General features: G+C 45.2%; 2 protein-coding genes across 2 annotated transcripts in view; one reads left to right on the forward strand and one right to left on the reverse strand.

Annotated features, from left to right (window-relative positions):
* The first annotated feature begins 341 nt into the window (after positions 1-341).
* On the forward strand, positions 342-1,814 carry insm1b (insulinoma-associated 1b). The gene has a single exon (XM_034525321.1). The coding sequence runs from the start codon at positions 342-344 to the stop codon at positions 1,812-1,814; it is 1,473 nt and encodes a 490-aa protein (XP_034381212.1).
* Positions 1,815-6,176: 4,362 nt separating this feature from the next.
* The window catches only part of ralgapa2 (Ral GTPase activating protein catalytic subunit alpha 2), an 84,612-nt gene continuing 72,895 nt past the window's right edge, over positions 6,177-17,893 (reverse strand). The window contains 2 exon segments of the mRNA XM_034525332.1: positions 6,177-7,676; positions 13,191-13,312. Coding sequence (XP_034381223.1) covers positions 7,516-7,676; positions 13,191-13,312 — 283 coding nt within the window. The 3' untranslated portion in view covers positions 6,177-7,515.

Consider the following 17,893-nt stretch of genomic DNA (forward strand, 5'->3'; position numbering starts at 1 on the left):
AATAAACCGCCAGTACATCTGCTAAGCTATCTGCACATCCTCCAACGAAATCCACCAAACCCCGTCTCTGAGCCCTCCCACAATCCAATCCACTGGGACCCAGGTTTCATCTGATTGGTCGGGGATTCTGCAAAAGGGGGGGGGCGAGAACAATAGCATCATTCCGGCATAAAAAGAGTGGAGCTATGCCTTGGAGACGAAAACATTTCAGCAACAGAAGAATCGATATACCGGGGAGATAAAGTCCCACAAGCTTCTAGAGTTGCCATATTTTTAACAAACCTGGATACTCCAGACTTCGCCCACCTCCCTGAAGTGCCTTTCCGCTGTTACTCGCCAAGATGCCCAAAGGATTCCTGGTAAAAAGAAACAAGAAATCTACACATATTTCCTACAGGACTCGGTCAGATGAAGATGACCTCCAGGAGCAACCCACCCCAGCTGCCTTTCCGAGTTATGTGGACCCCTCTCCGCCGTTGTCCGTGGCGTCCAGTCCAGACCGCTTCGCAGCCTCTCCGGATTTCAGAGCAGCCGACGTGCCTGTGCCAAGACTGGAGAAGCCGGTACAGTTCGGCAACCCAGAGGCGGTGTGCCAAGCCCTCTACAGCCCCACCCGGCCCACCAGCAAGGAGCACGACAGGGGATATTTTGAGCGAAGTTTCAATCTGGGCTCGCCGATTTCTGCCGAGTCATTCCCGACACCTGCCTCCCTCTCCGGCCTGGACCACCTCCTGTACGCCCCGGTCGACCTGAAAATCGGCACCAGCAACAGCAGCCGCAGCGGCACCACCAGCAGCAGCCTCCCCGCACCGAGCAACCGGGTGGGCACCAAAAGAGCCGCAGCTGACGGTACAGAGCGCAAATCTAAACCCGCCTCCAAGAAACCAAAAGCCATTAGGAAACTCAACTTTGAAGACGAGATGACGACTTCTCCCGTGCTTGGTCTCAAAATCAAAGAGGGGCCGGTGGAGATGAAGCCGAGGTCGCAGTCCGGAGGAAACAAGCCTCTCGGGGAGTTTGTGTGTCAGCTGTGCAAGGAGGCGTACGTGGACCCCTTCTCTCTGGCTCAGCATAAGTGCTCCCGCATCGTCAGGGTCGAGTACCGGTGTCCCGAGTGCGACAAGATGTTCAGCTGCCCGGCCAATCTCGCCTCTCATCGCCGCTGGCACAAACCCCGGACCACCGGCGCACCGGCGATGCCACCGGCACAGGGCATCAAACCCGAAATGGCCAAAATGCCACCGATAGGTGTCAAGTCAGTCACCGACGAAGCCAAAGACATGAGTGACAGAGAAACCCCGAGCCCAGTTCTGTCCGAGTCGGGCTCTGAAGATGGCTTATATGACTGCCAGTACTGCGGGAAGAGGTTTAAGCGACAGGCATACCTAAGAAAACACATCATGGCACACCAGGCTTTGCAAAAGAAAGTGTTGGAGGAGCACGGGTTTCAAACCGGCGACCGCCCGGCAGAGCAGACTCCGGTCTTATCCTCCTCTTCCTCCTCCTCCTCCTCCTCCTCCTCAGCATCATCATCATCATCATCATCATCCTCAGAGGAAGCCTCAAACCAAAGCCCTCTCAATCTGAGCCCGGTGGACTGCCTGCTGTGCCCGGTGTGCGGGGAGAGTTTCACCAGCAGGGCCGGCCAGGAGAGACACCTGCGCCTCATGCACTCCTCCCAGATTTACCCGTGCAAATACTGCCCCGCCACTCTCTACAGCTCGCCGGGGCTCACCAGGCACATAAATAAGTGCCACCCTTCGGAGAACAGGCAGGTGATCCTGCTCCAGATGCCGGTGCGCCCCGCCTGCTAAAGACAACACTAAACTTGTGCCTTTGATGGAGGGGAAAATACTAATGATAATTTAAAAAAAGTGGCTTTGGGGTTTAAAAAAAAAAAGAAGAGTTTGTGACGCTCACTGCCATAACTTTAGGCCAATGAAAGGCAGGGCGGTTTGATGTTTAAGTGGTGTTTAATGAGGTGTCTTTTCCATGCCAATCAGTGATTGTTGAATGCTTCTCTCTATATTTGAATTACACATAGGCCTATTTTGAGATTTTCTCTCAAATTAGTTTATTCAGAAAAAAAAAAAGAATACAAAGCGTTAGTTTGACTGTTAAAAGGGTATTTTTCTAGGACAGCACACGTGTTCAATGATAGCTTCTAGACCTAAGAAATGTCTTAAAATTCTCAGAAATCCTTTTTCTCCATCAACGCCTTTCGGATTCACTGACTGTGATTGCTCTATCGCTGTAGCTTTACGCTATTTGTGGACGACAGAACTTGTCAACTTTGTATTGGTGGGAAAAAGAGAGTGACTGAAGCATTCCCTGTTTAGTAGAACCACGAATGCCTTTAGTATAAGCCTAGTCCGACATACATACACATCCAAATCCTGCTGTATAACTGCCTTAAAAAAAAGAAAAGTCAACATAGACTGTTTTCATTTTGAATGCTGGCACATATTTTACTATGTTAATATTATTATTATTATTATTGAAGAATTGTTGCAATATTTTTCATCATATGTTTATTTATTTATTTATTCTAATTATTTTTAATGTAACTTATTGTTGTGTTTGTTGTGACTTCTTCCGTGAATCGTTCTGGCAGTTTACATGTCGTATAGCCAAAATGTTTATTTTTTGTTTTCTTTTTCTTTTGGGTCAAATTCACGAGTTGTGATAAGTGTCGTGGGTCGGGTTTTAATCTTCAATCTCCGCAGCTCTTGAAAAAAGAAAGAAAAAAAAAAACGTAAAGCTCTTACCTTAGATGCAATCTTTTTTAAGGACAAGTTATTTTTCTTAAATGTTGGCTTTTATAGCGCTTTGATTGTATGTGTATATCGTTGTTGTCTATCGAAATAAAAATATTTTCAAAAGGACACGTGTCTCTGGGTGGCTTAACTTTTTCAGAGTGAAAACGGACACGACGGCAATTCACTTGATTTCTTAACAGCAATCCCCATATTTTCTGCGGGGAGTTTTAAGACATGAATCATTTAAATGTTTAAATAATACGCTTGTTGATCCTATTTTGATTGTCCATTATGTGTCTCCTGGAATTGTTTCTCTTTAGGAAAGTCTAAGGGGAATTATTTCCAATATGGCAAAAATAATCATAATAATAATAATAATAATCATATATCAAATGAAACAGAATACATGTAGAACAGATTAAATAGGACATGGACTACTTTGAGACGTTGAGGCCTCGGATTTCTGTGGTCTTATTCTCAGGACCCAAATTAAGACAATTACCCAGTGTAAAGCTTTGCGTAAAAGAGCATTACAAATTACCTTTAAACTAAAACAAATCTTTACTTCTTTTATGATATTATTTTTTAAGTATTGTATGGCTTTAGAATCTTAATAAATAAAAAAAATGCAGAAACATTTTCTGTCTATCAATTGTTCAAAGGAGGTGAAGGGCAGTTTCAACCCTGCTTTTATGCCCGAGGAGGTGGTTTAGTTTCTTATTAGCCTTCTTATGCATGACAAATAACAGTATCATTTAACACCCTAAAAGTTTGAACAATGTTAGAATTCCACTTCTCGTTTCTCTTCTGCATCAGGGCCACACTCCAAAGTGCATATATTCGTCCTCAACAGGAAAAAGAAGCCTCAGGAGCCCCTTGGACAAACCTTTGCCTTCCATCCCATTTATCAGACTGATGCCAGTAAATCAGCTGCAGTGGCTCAATAGACGCCGTTTCGCTGCTGCCACAGAGAAGCACTTAGGGCCTAATCATAAATTCCCTCCTTAATACCATGTCAGGACATGACAGGAGGACAAAGAGGTGGTGGATCACACTCACCTCTGGAGCTGTAAAACATCTGTCTGCTTCAGAAGACTCATGTAGTTCGATTTGTGCTGATTTAGGACACACGAGGGCTTGGTTGGCTCCATATCTGACCCCCAGCACCTGTAAAGCGTTAAGTCAGTTGTAATTTAGCAGGCAGCCTCCAACTGTGTCACTTCAGCCCTAATAGACATGCTGTCAGCAATGTTCACCTCAGAGCATTATCACTGGCTGGAAAAAAAATGCTCAATTTGTTAAAAGGATTAAAAAAAAAAAAAAAAAACTATCCGTCTGTCTATCTCGTGTTTCTCTTTCTCCTTCTTTTTTTGTTGCTACTACAGAGTTGTTCCTGCTCATTAATACAATAAACCTATCCAAGGCCAATTGAAAAACAAGTTAACACACTTTTTATTTATTTAAATGAGTGTTACTCCCCCTTAAGGCATCAGTGACAATACATCAAGACAGAGAGATATTTGAAGTGTGAAGACGGACTACATGGGAGCAGTGTGAAATATTAACAAACACATGGGATAATACAATCGAGTAGTAATAACAGAGAATGTCAGCCTCAGAGGGGCTGGGACACTCAGACCCTGCCTGTTGTGTTGTAAACCACCTCATCGTCAATGACCGAGGCAGACGGCGCTGAGCTGGGTGAAAATGAGGTAACATTATAGGCTTCTTTCTCACCCTCTCTCTCACACAGTTTTAGGGGCTCCAATTACGGTCAAGTGCTTTTCTTGCGTCTTTATGTGACCCAGGCGAGACAGGGCACCCGTAGGTGCTGCAACCATTGCACCTGTACCTCCTGGTGATGTTCCATTATCCTGGCCTCCCTAAGCAGGGCTGAGCAGCAGGGGAGACAGATGGGAGGAGGGTCAGGTTACCCCTGCTGCTAGTGTGGCTGAGCCAGGGTCAGAAAGCCCATGGAAACAGCACCATCATGTCAGCGTGCACACACGCACACGCAAAATCTGAGGTTACACAATTAGCTGAACGGTTTTTGAGAAGGAAAAAAGGACAAAGATACTTAGAATTCCAAATTAATTTAATGAAATGTTTCAATTTTCACATTTCTAATAAAGATAGGACTTCGGTCGTTAAAAACAGTTTGATATGTTGACAAGTAATGATGAAATCTTCAAGCTTTTTTTTCCTTTCTCTTATACAAAGATTATATTACAGGCATTAATATATTTATATTCAGAAGGCGCTCAAGCCCTCAAATTTGACACAATGTACAAGGATTTCTGAAACCAGTTGAAAAAAACAAAACATACTAGGCCTAACACTAGCTCATTATCTTCACGTATTTAAGACACACAATCCTTATCTTGGTCCAATCTAACATCTCAGCGACTAAGCCACCAAAGGGGGAGCACAGACCCCTTTTAACATACATCCTCTATAACCTACAATCTTTAAGATCAGCATCAGCGGTTCCTTCAAGTGGCTTTGGGGGGAAATAATTTTAACAAAACATACATGTGATCCAGGTCTATATATCTGTAAATTCTTCAAAAAAAAAAAAGCTTAAAAAAAAAAAAAAAAAAAAGGATCCATCCATCCTTCTGCTATTTGGATTCCCCATTTTTTGCTCGGGGAATAAATAAACAAAAGGAGGCGACGTGTGAGGGAAGACAGAAACATGACAGGAGAGCATGGGGGAAAGTAAGGCATAGTAGTGCAACAGATGGGGATAGTGCTGCAGCTTGGGTGGAGCCCTCAGAGGGTGTGAGTGCACAGTGTGTGTGTGTGTGTGTGGGGGGGGGGGGGGGGGGGGGGGGGGGGGGGCGGGGGACACCTGGCTACCATGACAACCCCGAGCGGGCAGGCTGGAGAAGTGAGAGCGTCGGCCTGGCCGTTGCTAGGAGGGCTGTTCGAGTTCAGCTCTGGCATGCCACCTAAACCCAGAACAGCCACCCCTCCCTTGGCCTTAGGAGGCGACATGGGGAGAGGATCATGGGAAAGCGGAGGGGGAGGAGTTGGTGCCACTTGATCCATTCACAGATAACGACGGAGCGGCGCACCACCTGTAATAAAGACTAAATAGAGAACCCCGCAATTCAAAATCCATCTGCTGTTGTTTTTGTTGAGGGAAGCACAAGACAGTGACCTTTAGACACACAGAGGATGGAAAAAAACAAAAAGACTGAGTTAACGCTGCTAACGGGGAGATGTGACGCAGGGTGTCCATGGTCTGTCTCAGACTACGAAGAGGAGGAACTAAAATCTGATTATGGGGAGGAAAGGTGGTGTTGGACAGCATCTTACAGGACAGACATTACACAGGCACAGTGAGAAGCTCTTTCTGAAACTCACACACACACAAAACACGCACACACACACACACACACACACACACGTGTGTACAGGTGCATGGAGGTAATATTCACCTGAGGCTCTGCCGGTATTTTTCCTCTAAACAGCACAAGAATACATAATAAAACAGAACAGGCCAAACAAATAAAATAATCATCAGATACTTCTTTCTATATACATCCAGAAACAGACAAAATACAATTTAAAGCAATTCACATCCAATAACAAAGAAAAACATTCAATGCTAGTTAAATCGATGACGGCGAGTGCAAAAACGTTGGTCGCGAACGTTGGAATGTCGATGTCTTGAGCTTCACAGGACAGGGAAACTGATCGCAGAGGAAAGAGACAGGAGGAACTTATTCAATTACCGGACATGAGCCTATGTTAACAACATCAGAAAACAATTACAAACGCAGTCTTTTCTCATTCCAGCAGAGTTGCATAAATCAAATCGTGACACAATCCATCGGAATTCATTTAAAAAGGAAAATTAATATGATAAAAAAAACAAAAACAAATTTCTTTCTTTCCTTTTCAGCTAAAGTTAGAAAGACGTCATTGATTGTCCACTCTGGGTTCAAAACAATTAAGAAAGCCTCTGACTGCTCGGACTGCAGGGACTCCGTGCCCCGGAAGCCTGTGTGGTAGTGCAGTGAGTACGAATCGTTCTGGGGATTTATTTCCCCGTGCTTCAGTGTTTTCTCCTTTTCAGTGTAGGGGAGATGGTTCACCAACATAGTCCAAACTGGTGCCGACGAGCACGAGCACGACAACGGTCACCAACTGAAGTGGTTATCTTTGACACAGAAAGGTTGTGGCAGGTGCAGAAGGAGGTATAAAAGGCAGACACATCTATAAATGGATACCAATCTTTTGTGCAGTTTCAGCATGGTGCCATTTACAGCCGTATCATTCAGTGCTTTATCGCATTAAGTGTAGAGATAGATAGAGATGTAGAAACAAAGTGAAGCAGGCTTCCGTTCCCTTACTATAGTAAGAACTTTCCCTCTCCAGTGCCCCGAGACTGCACTAGAAAATGAGAATAAAAATGACATTGTTATCACAGGTCGCTTTAAGACTCCTACGTCTTCCTATGCTGCTGATTCTTAAGCTGAAACCACCAGGGTGAACATAAATAGCTTAGTCACACGTCCATCTCGATTGAGCAGTTAAACGCCACAACAAATGGAAATGTATCAACGAAATCAATGATTGCCACTTAAATTAAAAATTGCAATATGCTCCAGTTACATGTTTATATCACACAAAATAAAACAAAGAACTCGCGAAAAAAGACAACTCTTGCAGTCACGGCGGGGTGTTTTGAGGTTCTTTGTGAAAAGATTAAAGGCTGCACTCGGGTGGGATGGGGGGGTTGAAGAGCTCAATTGGAGGATTTGCTTATAGCGCTGGCTGATCGGCGGAGTTTTCCGGAAACTCGGTTCTTTGTGGCACGGGGCATTGTGGGAGAAACCTGGTCGACGGAGTCCGTCGTCGTTGCCGTGGTGCTTCCGGCTTCTGTGCTCGCGCTGCCGGTGAAGGAGCCTGGGAGAGAGACCGAAAGGAAAAGACAACGGTGGAGAGAGAGACGGAGATGGTTAGACGTGGCAGTGGGGTTCAGTGGGCTTTGTGTGATTGCTGTTCATCCCAGCATGCTTGGTCATGCATGTCGCTGCTCCCACAACCAAAATGATTACCCAGTTCATTTTCACCAACATTCACAAAACCTCCAATGTTTGATCCACCCCTTAATGTCATTAGAATGTAGAGGTGAGAAAGCGAATCAAAGATATTTCAGAAACGACATGCCTCTTTCACATGCTGTGAAAAAGCAAAGCTGCGTTTCTTCCCAATACAGTTTTGCCAGGTGCTTATATGATATTTAAAAAGAAACGAGGTAACCTTTGCATCTACGGGCAAAAAGAAAAAGAAAAGAAAAAGTATTCAGTTTGCAGAGTGACAGCAGAATGCTTTGAATGAAAACTAAATTGCACATTATGCTCTTGTTGTGAACATGTGGAGCCTTCCCATTGTCAAGCAGTGTCCTTATTCAAAAACCTCACTTCCATGATTAGGGGATGGCCAACTGTACCAAGCCGGGACAATCAAGTATTGTGAACGCTGCCCTGACTTCCTCAGTGTGCCCGACCAGACCCAGACCCCCCCCCCCATCCGTCTCAGCCCCCACGCTCCTAGTTTAAACAACTTTTTCTGCTTTGTCGAGATGGCATCTGGTTGCCTATTTTCTTTCCTATCCTTTTATTTTCTGCCATTTTTCTGAGGCATCTCAAGTTGCAGTGGCTAAAAGGAATAGCAGATGGCTGGAGTAACAGACACTCAGCAGCACAGTGGACACCGGCAGCATCCAGAGAGAGAGGAGGGCTGGGCTACGGATGAAACGTTGGGTGTGTGTATTGTGAAGGGCTGGGAGGGGAGGGAGGTGAGGGGGGGGTCCCCAACATGAATTCTCAAATCTGCATATGAATCTAAAAAAAAGAAGAGAAAAGGGTATGGGCTTGGCTAAACATGTGGGCTGGCCCGATGGACAGAACAAATCCTGCATTCCCGTATTCTTCAACTCATTCCTACAGTAAACACTTTGTTTTATAAAACTAAACTTCGTCTGTGTGTGCTGTAAAGACACATGACAGACAGGATGAAGGAAACCACCTATTACAGCTAATATACACAGACAATAGTGTGGTACAGTTATCCACCCACTCAACAGACTTCCCTTTTCGTTTAGCAGCCATTAAAACATGCTGCACTAAACAGTCATCACTCCCACCGAGGCACTTAATGACTGTGGTTACATCAGTTTCTAAACGTCGTTCCTCACTGTATGGCCTTATGTAAGAATTCATTTTCATAGTAAGTTACTGAGTGGAAAAATAACCCAGATCCAGAGGAGCTAATGTATCTTTATTAGCGTTATAAGAACCCAGCATTTCCGCTCTTTTGAGGTTAATTTCAAAATGGAAAGAAGAAGGGAGAAACTGAGAGAGAAGCAAAACCAAAAGGGTCTTTAAATGTCCCCGCTATCCCATTGGTCCCCTCCGCAGCAGTTCAAACAAGGCTTTAGATGACAAAGACATCTTCCAGTGCGGCAGGTGTTAGTCTCAGAGTCTGCCCCAGGCAAACAGGCACACTCCAACAGGAGGAAATGGGGTGGGGGGAGAAAGGAATGAAAGAAAAGAGAAAAGTGTTTGCTGAGGGAAGAGATAAAAGCGCGCCACATGCAGAAGCGACGGCCAGAAGTGTAGCCGTATTGTTCATGCTGCTACTTAGTCAGGTGCTAATTGTCGCCACCGTGCATCACTTTCAATTACCAGCCTGGCCTAAACAGTAGGACACCCCCCCAAATAAACAGCCTGATTTCGGTGCCCCCTTCTCTTTGTGAGAGCACTCAGTAAGTAAAGCTTGGTTAGTGCTGAATGAAAAACAAGGGCAGGGGTAGAGGGGAGAAAAAACAGGATGAGTGATCGAGCGAGGGGTAGGTAGGCCGCTGGCCGGAAACAAGCTTCCGGTCTGACTCGGGGCTTACCTTCCGCCATATACAGTATTTGGACCGTTAAGATATTTTTAATCTACAAGGGAAAAACAGAGTACAGCATCATGTGAGAGAGCAGACACACACATACCACACTGCAGCGGAACACAACGCCGCTGAAAAGCACTGGACTAGCGGGGTTTTCAGACGGCTTGTGTGGCGTCGAGGTTAGTCGTCACTGGAGGGGTTGAAGAGTTAGACAAGGTGAACTGATTTGGGTGATGCGGTAATCATCAAGTGCCATTCGTTTGTTTTCTTCTTAAAAGACACCTTTGCGGCCAGAATGTCTGATGTTACCGGATTAATCTGTCCAATTCACATTTCAAAATCAGGCCAATTTTGAAATCCAAATGAGAAAGGGTTCGGGTGAGCGGAAAAGATGCTGGGGCACCTCGGAGGGATATGGGAGATTTGAAGTCAAAACAAGTATTGCTTTCTCTTCATTTAGAAAAGGTTTAGAGGACGAAAACACATAAAGCATAAAAACAAAAGGATAAAAACGGAGCAAAGCAGTGCAGGTGTATCACAACGAGGGCAGAGCGCCGTCTGTATGACAGATGGACTGACTCATGCAGGAAGTGAAGTTACGGGGTCAAAGTGAGGTTGCATTCAGGAACATGGTGGACGACACTGTGGAGGATGCTGAAAAGCCAAAAGATATAAAGAGATGACAGGAAAGGGCCGGGGTTAAATGCCCTTTCACTGAGGGAGCGCGTCATTTAGCAATTAGCATGCAGAATTTGAGTCCTACTTTTCTTTCACAAAAGGGCTAAATCAAGCGCGGCCCCCGGTTATTTGATGGCGTAGGGGTTCACAGTGACCTAAATGAATGAATGGATGGATGATGGTGGGCTGTGGCTGGGCGTCATGCCTAGTGTGGAGGAAGCAGGCAGAGTCTTACAGTCCAGTTTGGCCCAGGGGAACTCCATGTCCCAAACCATCCCCGGCCAACGCCTGCACGCTGTCGTGGAGCATGGATGACATGTTAGTGGCAGCAATGGGAGCCAGAGCAGGAGGGACAGACAGATGGATACACACACACACACACACACACACACACACACACAGACAGACAGACAGACGCAAGTAAAGTACATTTCAGAAGGGTGAGAATGAGAAGCAGTGTCGGCCAGCCATTAATGATACATTGAAGCTATATATATATATATATATATATATATATATATATATATATATATATATATATATATATATATATATAATATATATATATATACATATACATATACATATACACACACACACACACACACACACACACACACATATATATGGCGGTGTGTGTATATATCTATATATATATTGATGGGACACAAAAGAACAGTATGATTAACCACAACGATAAAGGATACTTGAATGCATTATTCATGTGGCCTGAAGCAATAAATACATGCCTATGGTTTTGAAAATCTAGAGCAGCCTTTAGTTTATGGATACAGCTAAGAAGAATACATGAAAACACACACACACACACACACACACAACTGTGGAGGCAAGGATTAACTGTTAGTCAATTAAACAATTAATTGATTGACAGAAAATATATCTGCAACAATTTTGACAAAAGAATAATAGTGTCATTTGTAAAAAGCAAAAATACCAAATTTAAGGGTTCTAGCTTAGGCAAATGTGAACTTTGCTGGTTATCTTATATCCTTATATCCACCAGTAGTCACACCTGGTGTGTGTGTGTGTATTTTCTTATGAATACATTAGGCTAACATTCTAGATATTTGTGTTTCACAAATGAGAGAAAAACTCTTCTTTTACACTACAAGCTGACACAGAAAGTATTCTGTGTCAGCTTGTCACAGTACTTCAGTGAAGATAACTGATCCTTATAATGAACACGTCACGTTTCCTTGGCCGCACCACAACATGAAATGGATATATTCCATAATTACACAGGAAATTCAACGGCACTCAAATTTAAATAAATACAGTACTGTGGGTTTGGACAAATGACCCTCAAGATGAACCTGTCAGTATGTAAAAGGACGACAGCAGCAGCAAAGGCAATTTGTGAAAGTGCTCAACAGCACTGTTATAATGGTTAACGTACAAGAAAGTGACTTTTGTTACATGGGGTAAGTGAGTCCTGGATAAAATATGAATGGAAACACACACACACACACACAGACAGACACACACACACACACACACACACACACATTTACATACGTAGATTCCGGAGAAATACAAATTGCTGTTCAGAACGAGCAGCGCACACAACTGCCGTACAGACTTCATTATGTTACGGCCTCTCACATTAGACAGTGAGAGTCCCATGCTGTGAAACATTATTCTCAAGCCTGGCTACTTTCTCTAACCCATTTCTTTCCGGCTACAAAAGAACCCGTCTACAAAGTCAGTTCGTACTTCTTGCTCTCTCTCTTTGGCCTTCGTCAGTTCCCTCTCCACTATATTCCTCTGCATCTGTATCTATTTTTTCCTCTCAGTCCCTCCCTTTAAGCTGGTTTGGTGCTGGGTATGAAAGGAGGTGACGGGAGGTCAGTCTGAGGAGATTTTATGGGCAAACCGTATGGTAATGTAGTCGACTACCTCTCGCCTGCCCTCAACAGCCTGAATAGCACACCTGCCGTCTGAGAATCAGAAGTCCTACACACACTTAAACGTATAGACACATCACTCTCACATGCCAACATACAGGATGGAAGTATCACGCACATATTCAACCACCCTTAAAGCATATAAGCACTGGCCGATGTGAAAATGACAAGCCATCTATGGTGTGGTATTGTGGAGCGCTACCCTTGTCAAAACAGAATGTGTGTCGTGATCCAATAGAGTGGAAAAGTGCAATTGCGTATTGATTTCAGTGCTGTTGCAGATCGATCAGAGCTGGTACAAGAAGGAAGAACACGATAAGACACATTCTCCATTGTATTCATCATGGACTGATACGGGTGCTGTGCTGACATCCGTGAGCTGCTGTTTGTCAGTCGGATCCTCTAAGTATTGGTGAATGAGTTCGCGCACGCACGCACGCACGCACGCACGCACGCACGCACGCACGCACGCACGCACGCACGCACACACACTTAACAAGGCTGCTTATATTCATAGGAAAGTAATTGCTCGGAAAGATGCAGTTTGAAAGAAGAAGAGATGAACAAAGTAGCGTGAGTGGGGCTTGAGGAAGTGGAGAAAGCGGAGTGTTTGAAGTCAGTCGGACGGCGTGAAGAGCCGATCCCGCCGTTTGATATTCATCAGTGCGCGTAGGGGTGGAAGAAGAGTGGAGAGAATGAGGGGGGTGGAGGAGGCGACCGGGGCAAACAGGTGTGTTGTAGAGGAGGTGGAGAGGCTAATACAGGAGAGGAGGCAAGGGGGCGAACGAAGGCAAGAGGGGAAAATGCTCAAAGGTGATGAAGCAACGTCGGGATGGAGAGACGGAATGAGAAAAGCAAAAGACATGGAGTGGAAAGAACATGAAGGAGGACGTAGGTGCAGTGTGGTTCCGTTCTCACCTGTCCCACTCATTGGATAGCCAGGAGAGGGAGAGAAGACCTGTGAGGCAAAGTCTTCAAAGGTCATGACCTCTCTGTGGTTCTGAACAATGGCCTCCAGGTAGAGCGCCCGCTCCTCATAGCTGGTTGTCGCTCGTTAAGGAACAAAACATAATAGCCTGTTGGAGAAGATTAAGGCAGCAAGGTAGTTATTCTTTGCCTCCTTTGTCATTAAACCCAAAACCTCACAAAATAATCTAATTTCAGAATGTCATCAACATGTCAGTTCGTAGTTAGTTTCCAGTGTTGCACTGCATATACATATATTGTGAAAGGGAGCTGTGAGAGCGAGCGGCAGGGCTCCAACATCGGCCCCCTCGCCAGAAGCAGAGATGGACCAATCAGCCATGCCACACAGCTCCAAATAAGAAAGCAGTCTCCAAAATGATCATACAAAAAGAACGAAAGAATACATCACTACTGGCGTAAAGCTCAAAAACCTCTCCTCTCCCCCCTCTCGTCTCTCTAATAGAACCCTGCTGCAGGCAGCATGTCTAGGACCACCCTCCCCGATCTGCTGCCTGCCACTTCTCCGTGCCATCAGGGGGAAAATTGGAGCCATTTTGAAATTCAGAGTGACAAGCAGTGACTGGAGCCTGGGCAGCCAGCATGCAGGATGGATGGCCGGATTTGAAATGGGCAAAGCTCAAATTAATAAATAAGTGAGCCTGCAAAATGGCTGTCGGATGAGCGTGGAAAACATTCTGATGGCCATTATCATATCATTATCATAGATGTATTGCGCTCTATTGTCTGTTGTGGAATGGAAGCAAGTGCTGGATGAAATATGGTGCAGGAAACTACTGGAGTGAAAAAGTTCTGTCTGAAGGCACTTTTGAGATTTGACTGTGTGGATGTTTGACAATGAGTCTGATTATTCTCACGACTGTCTGTTGTGACCCCCCCCCCCCACACACACACACACACCCCACACACACACACACTACAACTGCCAGGGTGGAGTGGCACTGGGCTGTTGCTGAAGCCAAGGCTGAACCAGGCTGAGCTGAGATAGGCTGGACTGGGCCGAGAGGCTCTGGTCTGGGTTAGATAGATAGGACGAGACAGTGACTGGGCAGGGGGCCTACTGTGGGCACATGCCGCCACAGCAGGGGCCAACAGCCATGACCAATGGCTTTGAGGGAACCGTGGTAAAGCGGGGGTGACGGGCACCTGAGCCGGGAGGCACCAGAGGGTACGATGGCCAAGCTGCTCACAGGGACAGACAAAGCTGGACAGAGGGGCAGACTGAGACAAAGGATAGGGTAACAAATAAGTGTAAAATTGTCTTTTTACAGTCCATGTCTTTAAAACGGCAAAAAACATGAACAGCATTATTCAACCATGGAAGTTAAAAGTTAAATTCTTGCGAGGGGAGGTGAAAACAATATTTGCAGAAAGACTCCTATGTCAAAAGAATGGGGATGCCTACTGATACTCGCATTTTGCTGCTAAATTAGATTAGCGGATAAAGACGCAACATTTAGTCGTTTGCAGGACAGAAACCAGGATCTCTATTTAAGAGAAGCAGCGCAGCGTTAAGCATGTAAACACACTTCCCTCTTCAGCTCTACGGCGGTCCTGCAGTCATACCGAGACATGCAACATCACTGTTTCCTGTCACCTGCTGGAAACAGTATTGGACAAAGAGTGGGCATCCCAGTCTCTGCTGCCATGGTAACTTGAGTCACAGCTTTGTGTGGTGGGTCATATCCAGGCTTTTATGGATGACAGATACAGGGAAAGGATGTTTGTAAAAGAACAAAATGTGCCCAGATAAATGATAAGTGGAAGACAAAATAAAGTAGAAGGAAGGACTTAATGTAAAGCAATGGGGAAAAAAAGTTAGAAAGAAGCCGAGCAATGAAAGACAAGGGAGGACGAGGAGAAAGAAAGAAAAACCCTCCCGCACAGCAAGGGTCAACAGAGCCATATGGCAGTCCATTATCAGAGATGCAGATGACTGGAGGCCTGTTATTGAGATTCCTAAAGCAAATATTGACTCCAGCTGGAGCAGGCACTCTCTCTGACTCTGACACACGCCTCTCCTCCACCACTTCCTTCCGCTGCCCTCTATCCAAGTTAGACAAATGGATTATGGTGAGAAGAGAAAAAGAAAAAAACTTCAAAGAATAAAATGAAGGTAGATAGAATGATCAAGAGCTGAGAGATAATATAGGACAGGCTGCTAGGGAGAAAGAATGGCGGTGAGGGAGGGAGACTAATAAAAGGTATTTTGGAGATGAGTGAAAGCGAGAGCCATAATCAGCTCACTTAAGTAAATGTACAATGCTATCTGTGGGTAAAAAATTGCCGCACAGAAATCAGACCTGATGCACAGTGAGGGATAATCTTTCCTTCTCTCTCTCTCGCACTCCCTCTCCTTTCTGCTTGTCTCTAATTACTAAGCCACGGGCACAGCTTGTTCCCCTGCATTTGCACAGATGCGGCTGCCTCCATGCAGTAACTTAATCAATGGACACTTCCAGAACAGAGATGCAAAGACTATGTCCATGTCATGGACACCCAACCCGCTGACACCAGCCTATTTTTCTCGGGGAAAGTAACAACATTCTCTAGAAAGAGGATCACAAAATACTAAATGGTCTACTTTATGAAAATGTTATGTTGTGAAAGCCTTTTCTTCAATTCAAAGCTCCTCTATAGTTTGTGCTTTAAATTATTCTCAAAAAGCTAGGGATAAAGTACAAGAAATTGCAGGCAGGTTACATTTCCACAGATGGACTTCAACCCAAGTCACCCGTGACATAACTGTCATCTACAGCTGAACCGGTGCAAGCAAGACAAGCCAGTGTGTGGGAGGAAAGTGTGTTGCGCCACTTTGGGAACCCCGTCGTTCCAAGCCGGTGCATTCCTATTAGGGAGAAGAGAGGGAAACCAATGCCAATGGAGCGTGGCAAACATTGGGATCGAAAAACTTCCAATGTGAAACAACTTCAGTTAGTGGACTGATGTCTCAAGACATGGAGGTTGTTGTTAAGGCATGGTGTGGGTGAGGAGGGAGTATTAAGTTGAAAGCACTAATTCAGTTTATTAACTGCATGGACACAAAATGTCCATGCAAAAGACCACAAATGGTGTTATGTTTCTGAAAAACACCAGCAGAGACAGATTCCAACAACATGGAACTTGTAAAGGCATATACGCATGTGTGTATGAGTTAGCCGACGTGTACATGCATATGTATCTGTGGGTGTGTGCACGCACGTATGTATACATATGCATGTGTGTCTTCCAGATGGCAGGGGGGTTGCTCTGGGGGAATGGTGGGGGTCAAGCATCTTTGTGGATCAAAGCCAAGGTCAGGGCAGCTGCAGTGGCCCATGTTCAAGGTGAATGGAGACCTCAGATGGCTCTTCATTAGCAGGCTGCTCCATCCCTGCTGGACCCTATCGTCAACCGCCACCAACCCTCATCATCATCTCGCTCCCCTTTTTCTATCTCCGTCCACAGGGACCTGTCCTGAAAATGCCTGTCCACCGGGATCAATTTTGTGCCGCGTGTCCCCCCCTCCCAGCGCATACGGACACGTACACATGCTCACACATAGGCTGTTGTGCATAAGTAGGCCCAACACACACCACCCACACACTTCCCTGAAAGGGCCGATGTTGACCTCTGAACTGTCTCTCTGGAGAGCAGCATCCTGACCATCCAGCCTCTGTCTTTGTGTTCCTCAGTCCCCCTGCTGACAAAAGGCCTCACGCCACCACAGGCCTCTGACGCACACACACACACACGCACGCACGCACGCACGCACGCACGCACGCACACGCACACGCACACGCACACGCACACGCACACGCACACGCACACACCAACTGAAGTGTTTTAACATCCATGTTTAAGTGCTGGAGCGATGCAACACGTCTTAATGCATAACTGCCCACTGTCAATCAACCATCCCACGTGTGCTCATGCTCATAATTTACCTATGTTTGCTATTAGTCTACATCATGATTCGCCCTATGTTCAGTTAAAATGACTGGCACACACCTGTAAGTAAAAAAGTAAACACCAAGCCATAAAATCCAAAGAGCTCCATAGACCTATGAGACAGAATTGCCTTAAAACACAGATTATGTTAAAGTAACTACTACAAGTGCATTAGTTTGAAAACTGAAGGCACCCCAAGAGCCAAGTATGGACTATCTTTGTGAAATGTAATGTGTTTTGAACCATCACGATTCTTTCTAAAGCTCACCATGTGGCCAATCTCAGGAAAAGTCACAGAGGTCTTGGTCAGGAAACAATGAACCCAATGACCACCGGGTGACCACCGGGCAACAGCCCATCTGGAGTTTGCCAAATGGAAGTTCAGAGATTCTGAGAGCATGATGTGACAAAAAAGGATTTGATCTGAATGCCAAGTGAACACCAGTGCTATATCTGATGAAAGCAATATAGGGAATACCATCCCCATAGTGAATTGCAATGGTTGCACCATCATGCTGTAGGGATGGCTGTCAGCAGCAGGGACTTGAGACTGGTGAAGACTAAAATGGGTTCAGCCCAAGTGTCTGCCAAAATCCCAGACTGGAACACTTGTTGTGTGCTTTGTTTGTACAAAACAACAAAAGATTGTGAAGAGTGTTTTTATTTTTAAAATATTTTTGATTTAGTTTTCCAGTAAATACACTACT

The sequence above is a fragment of the Cyclopterus lumpus genome, chromosome 22 (assembly GCF_009769545.1).
Source record: "Cyclopterus lumpus isolate fCycLum1 chromosome 22, fCycLum1.pri, whole genome shotgun sequence".
Taxonomy (NCBI): Eukaryota; Metazoa; Chordata; class Actinopteri; order Perciformes; family Cyclopteridae; genus Cyclopterus; species Cyclopterus lumpus.

Coding starts and splice junctions, on each gene's coding strand:
- insm1b (XM_034525321.1), top strand. CDS start 342: ATGCCCAAAGGATTCCTGGTAAAAAGAAACAAGAAATCTACACATATT.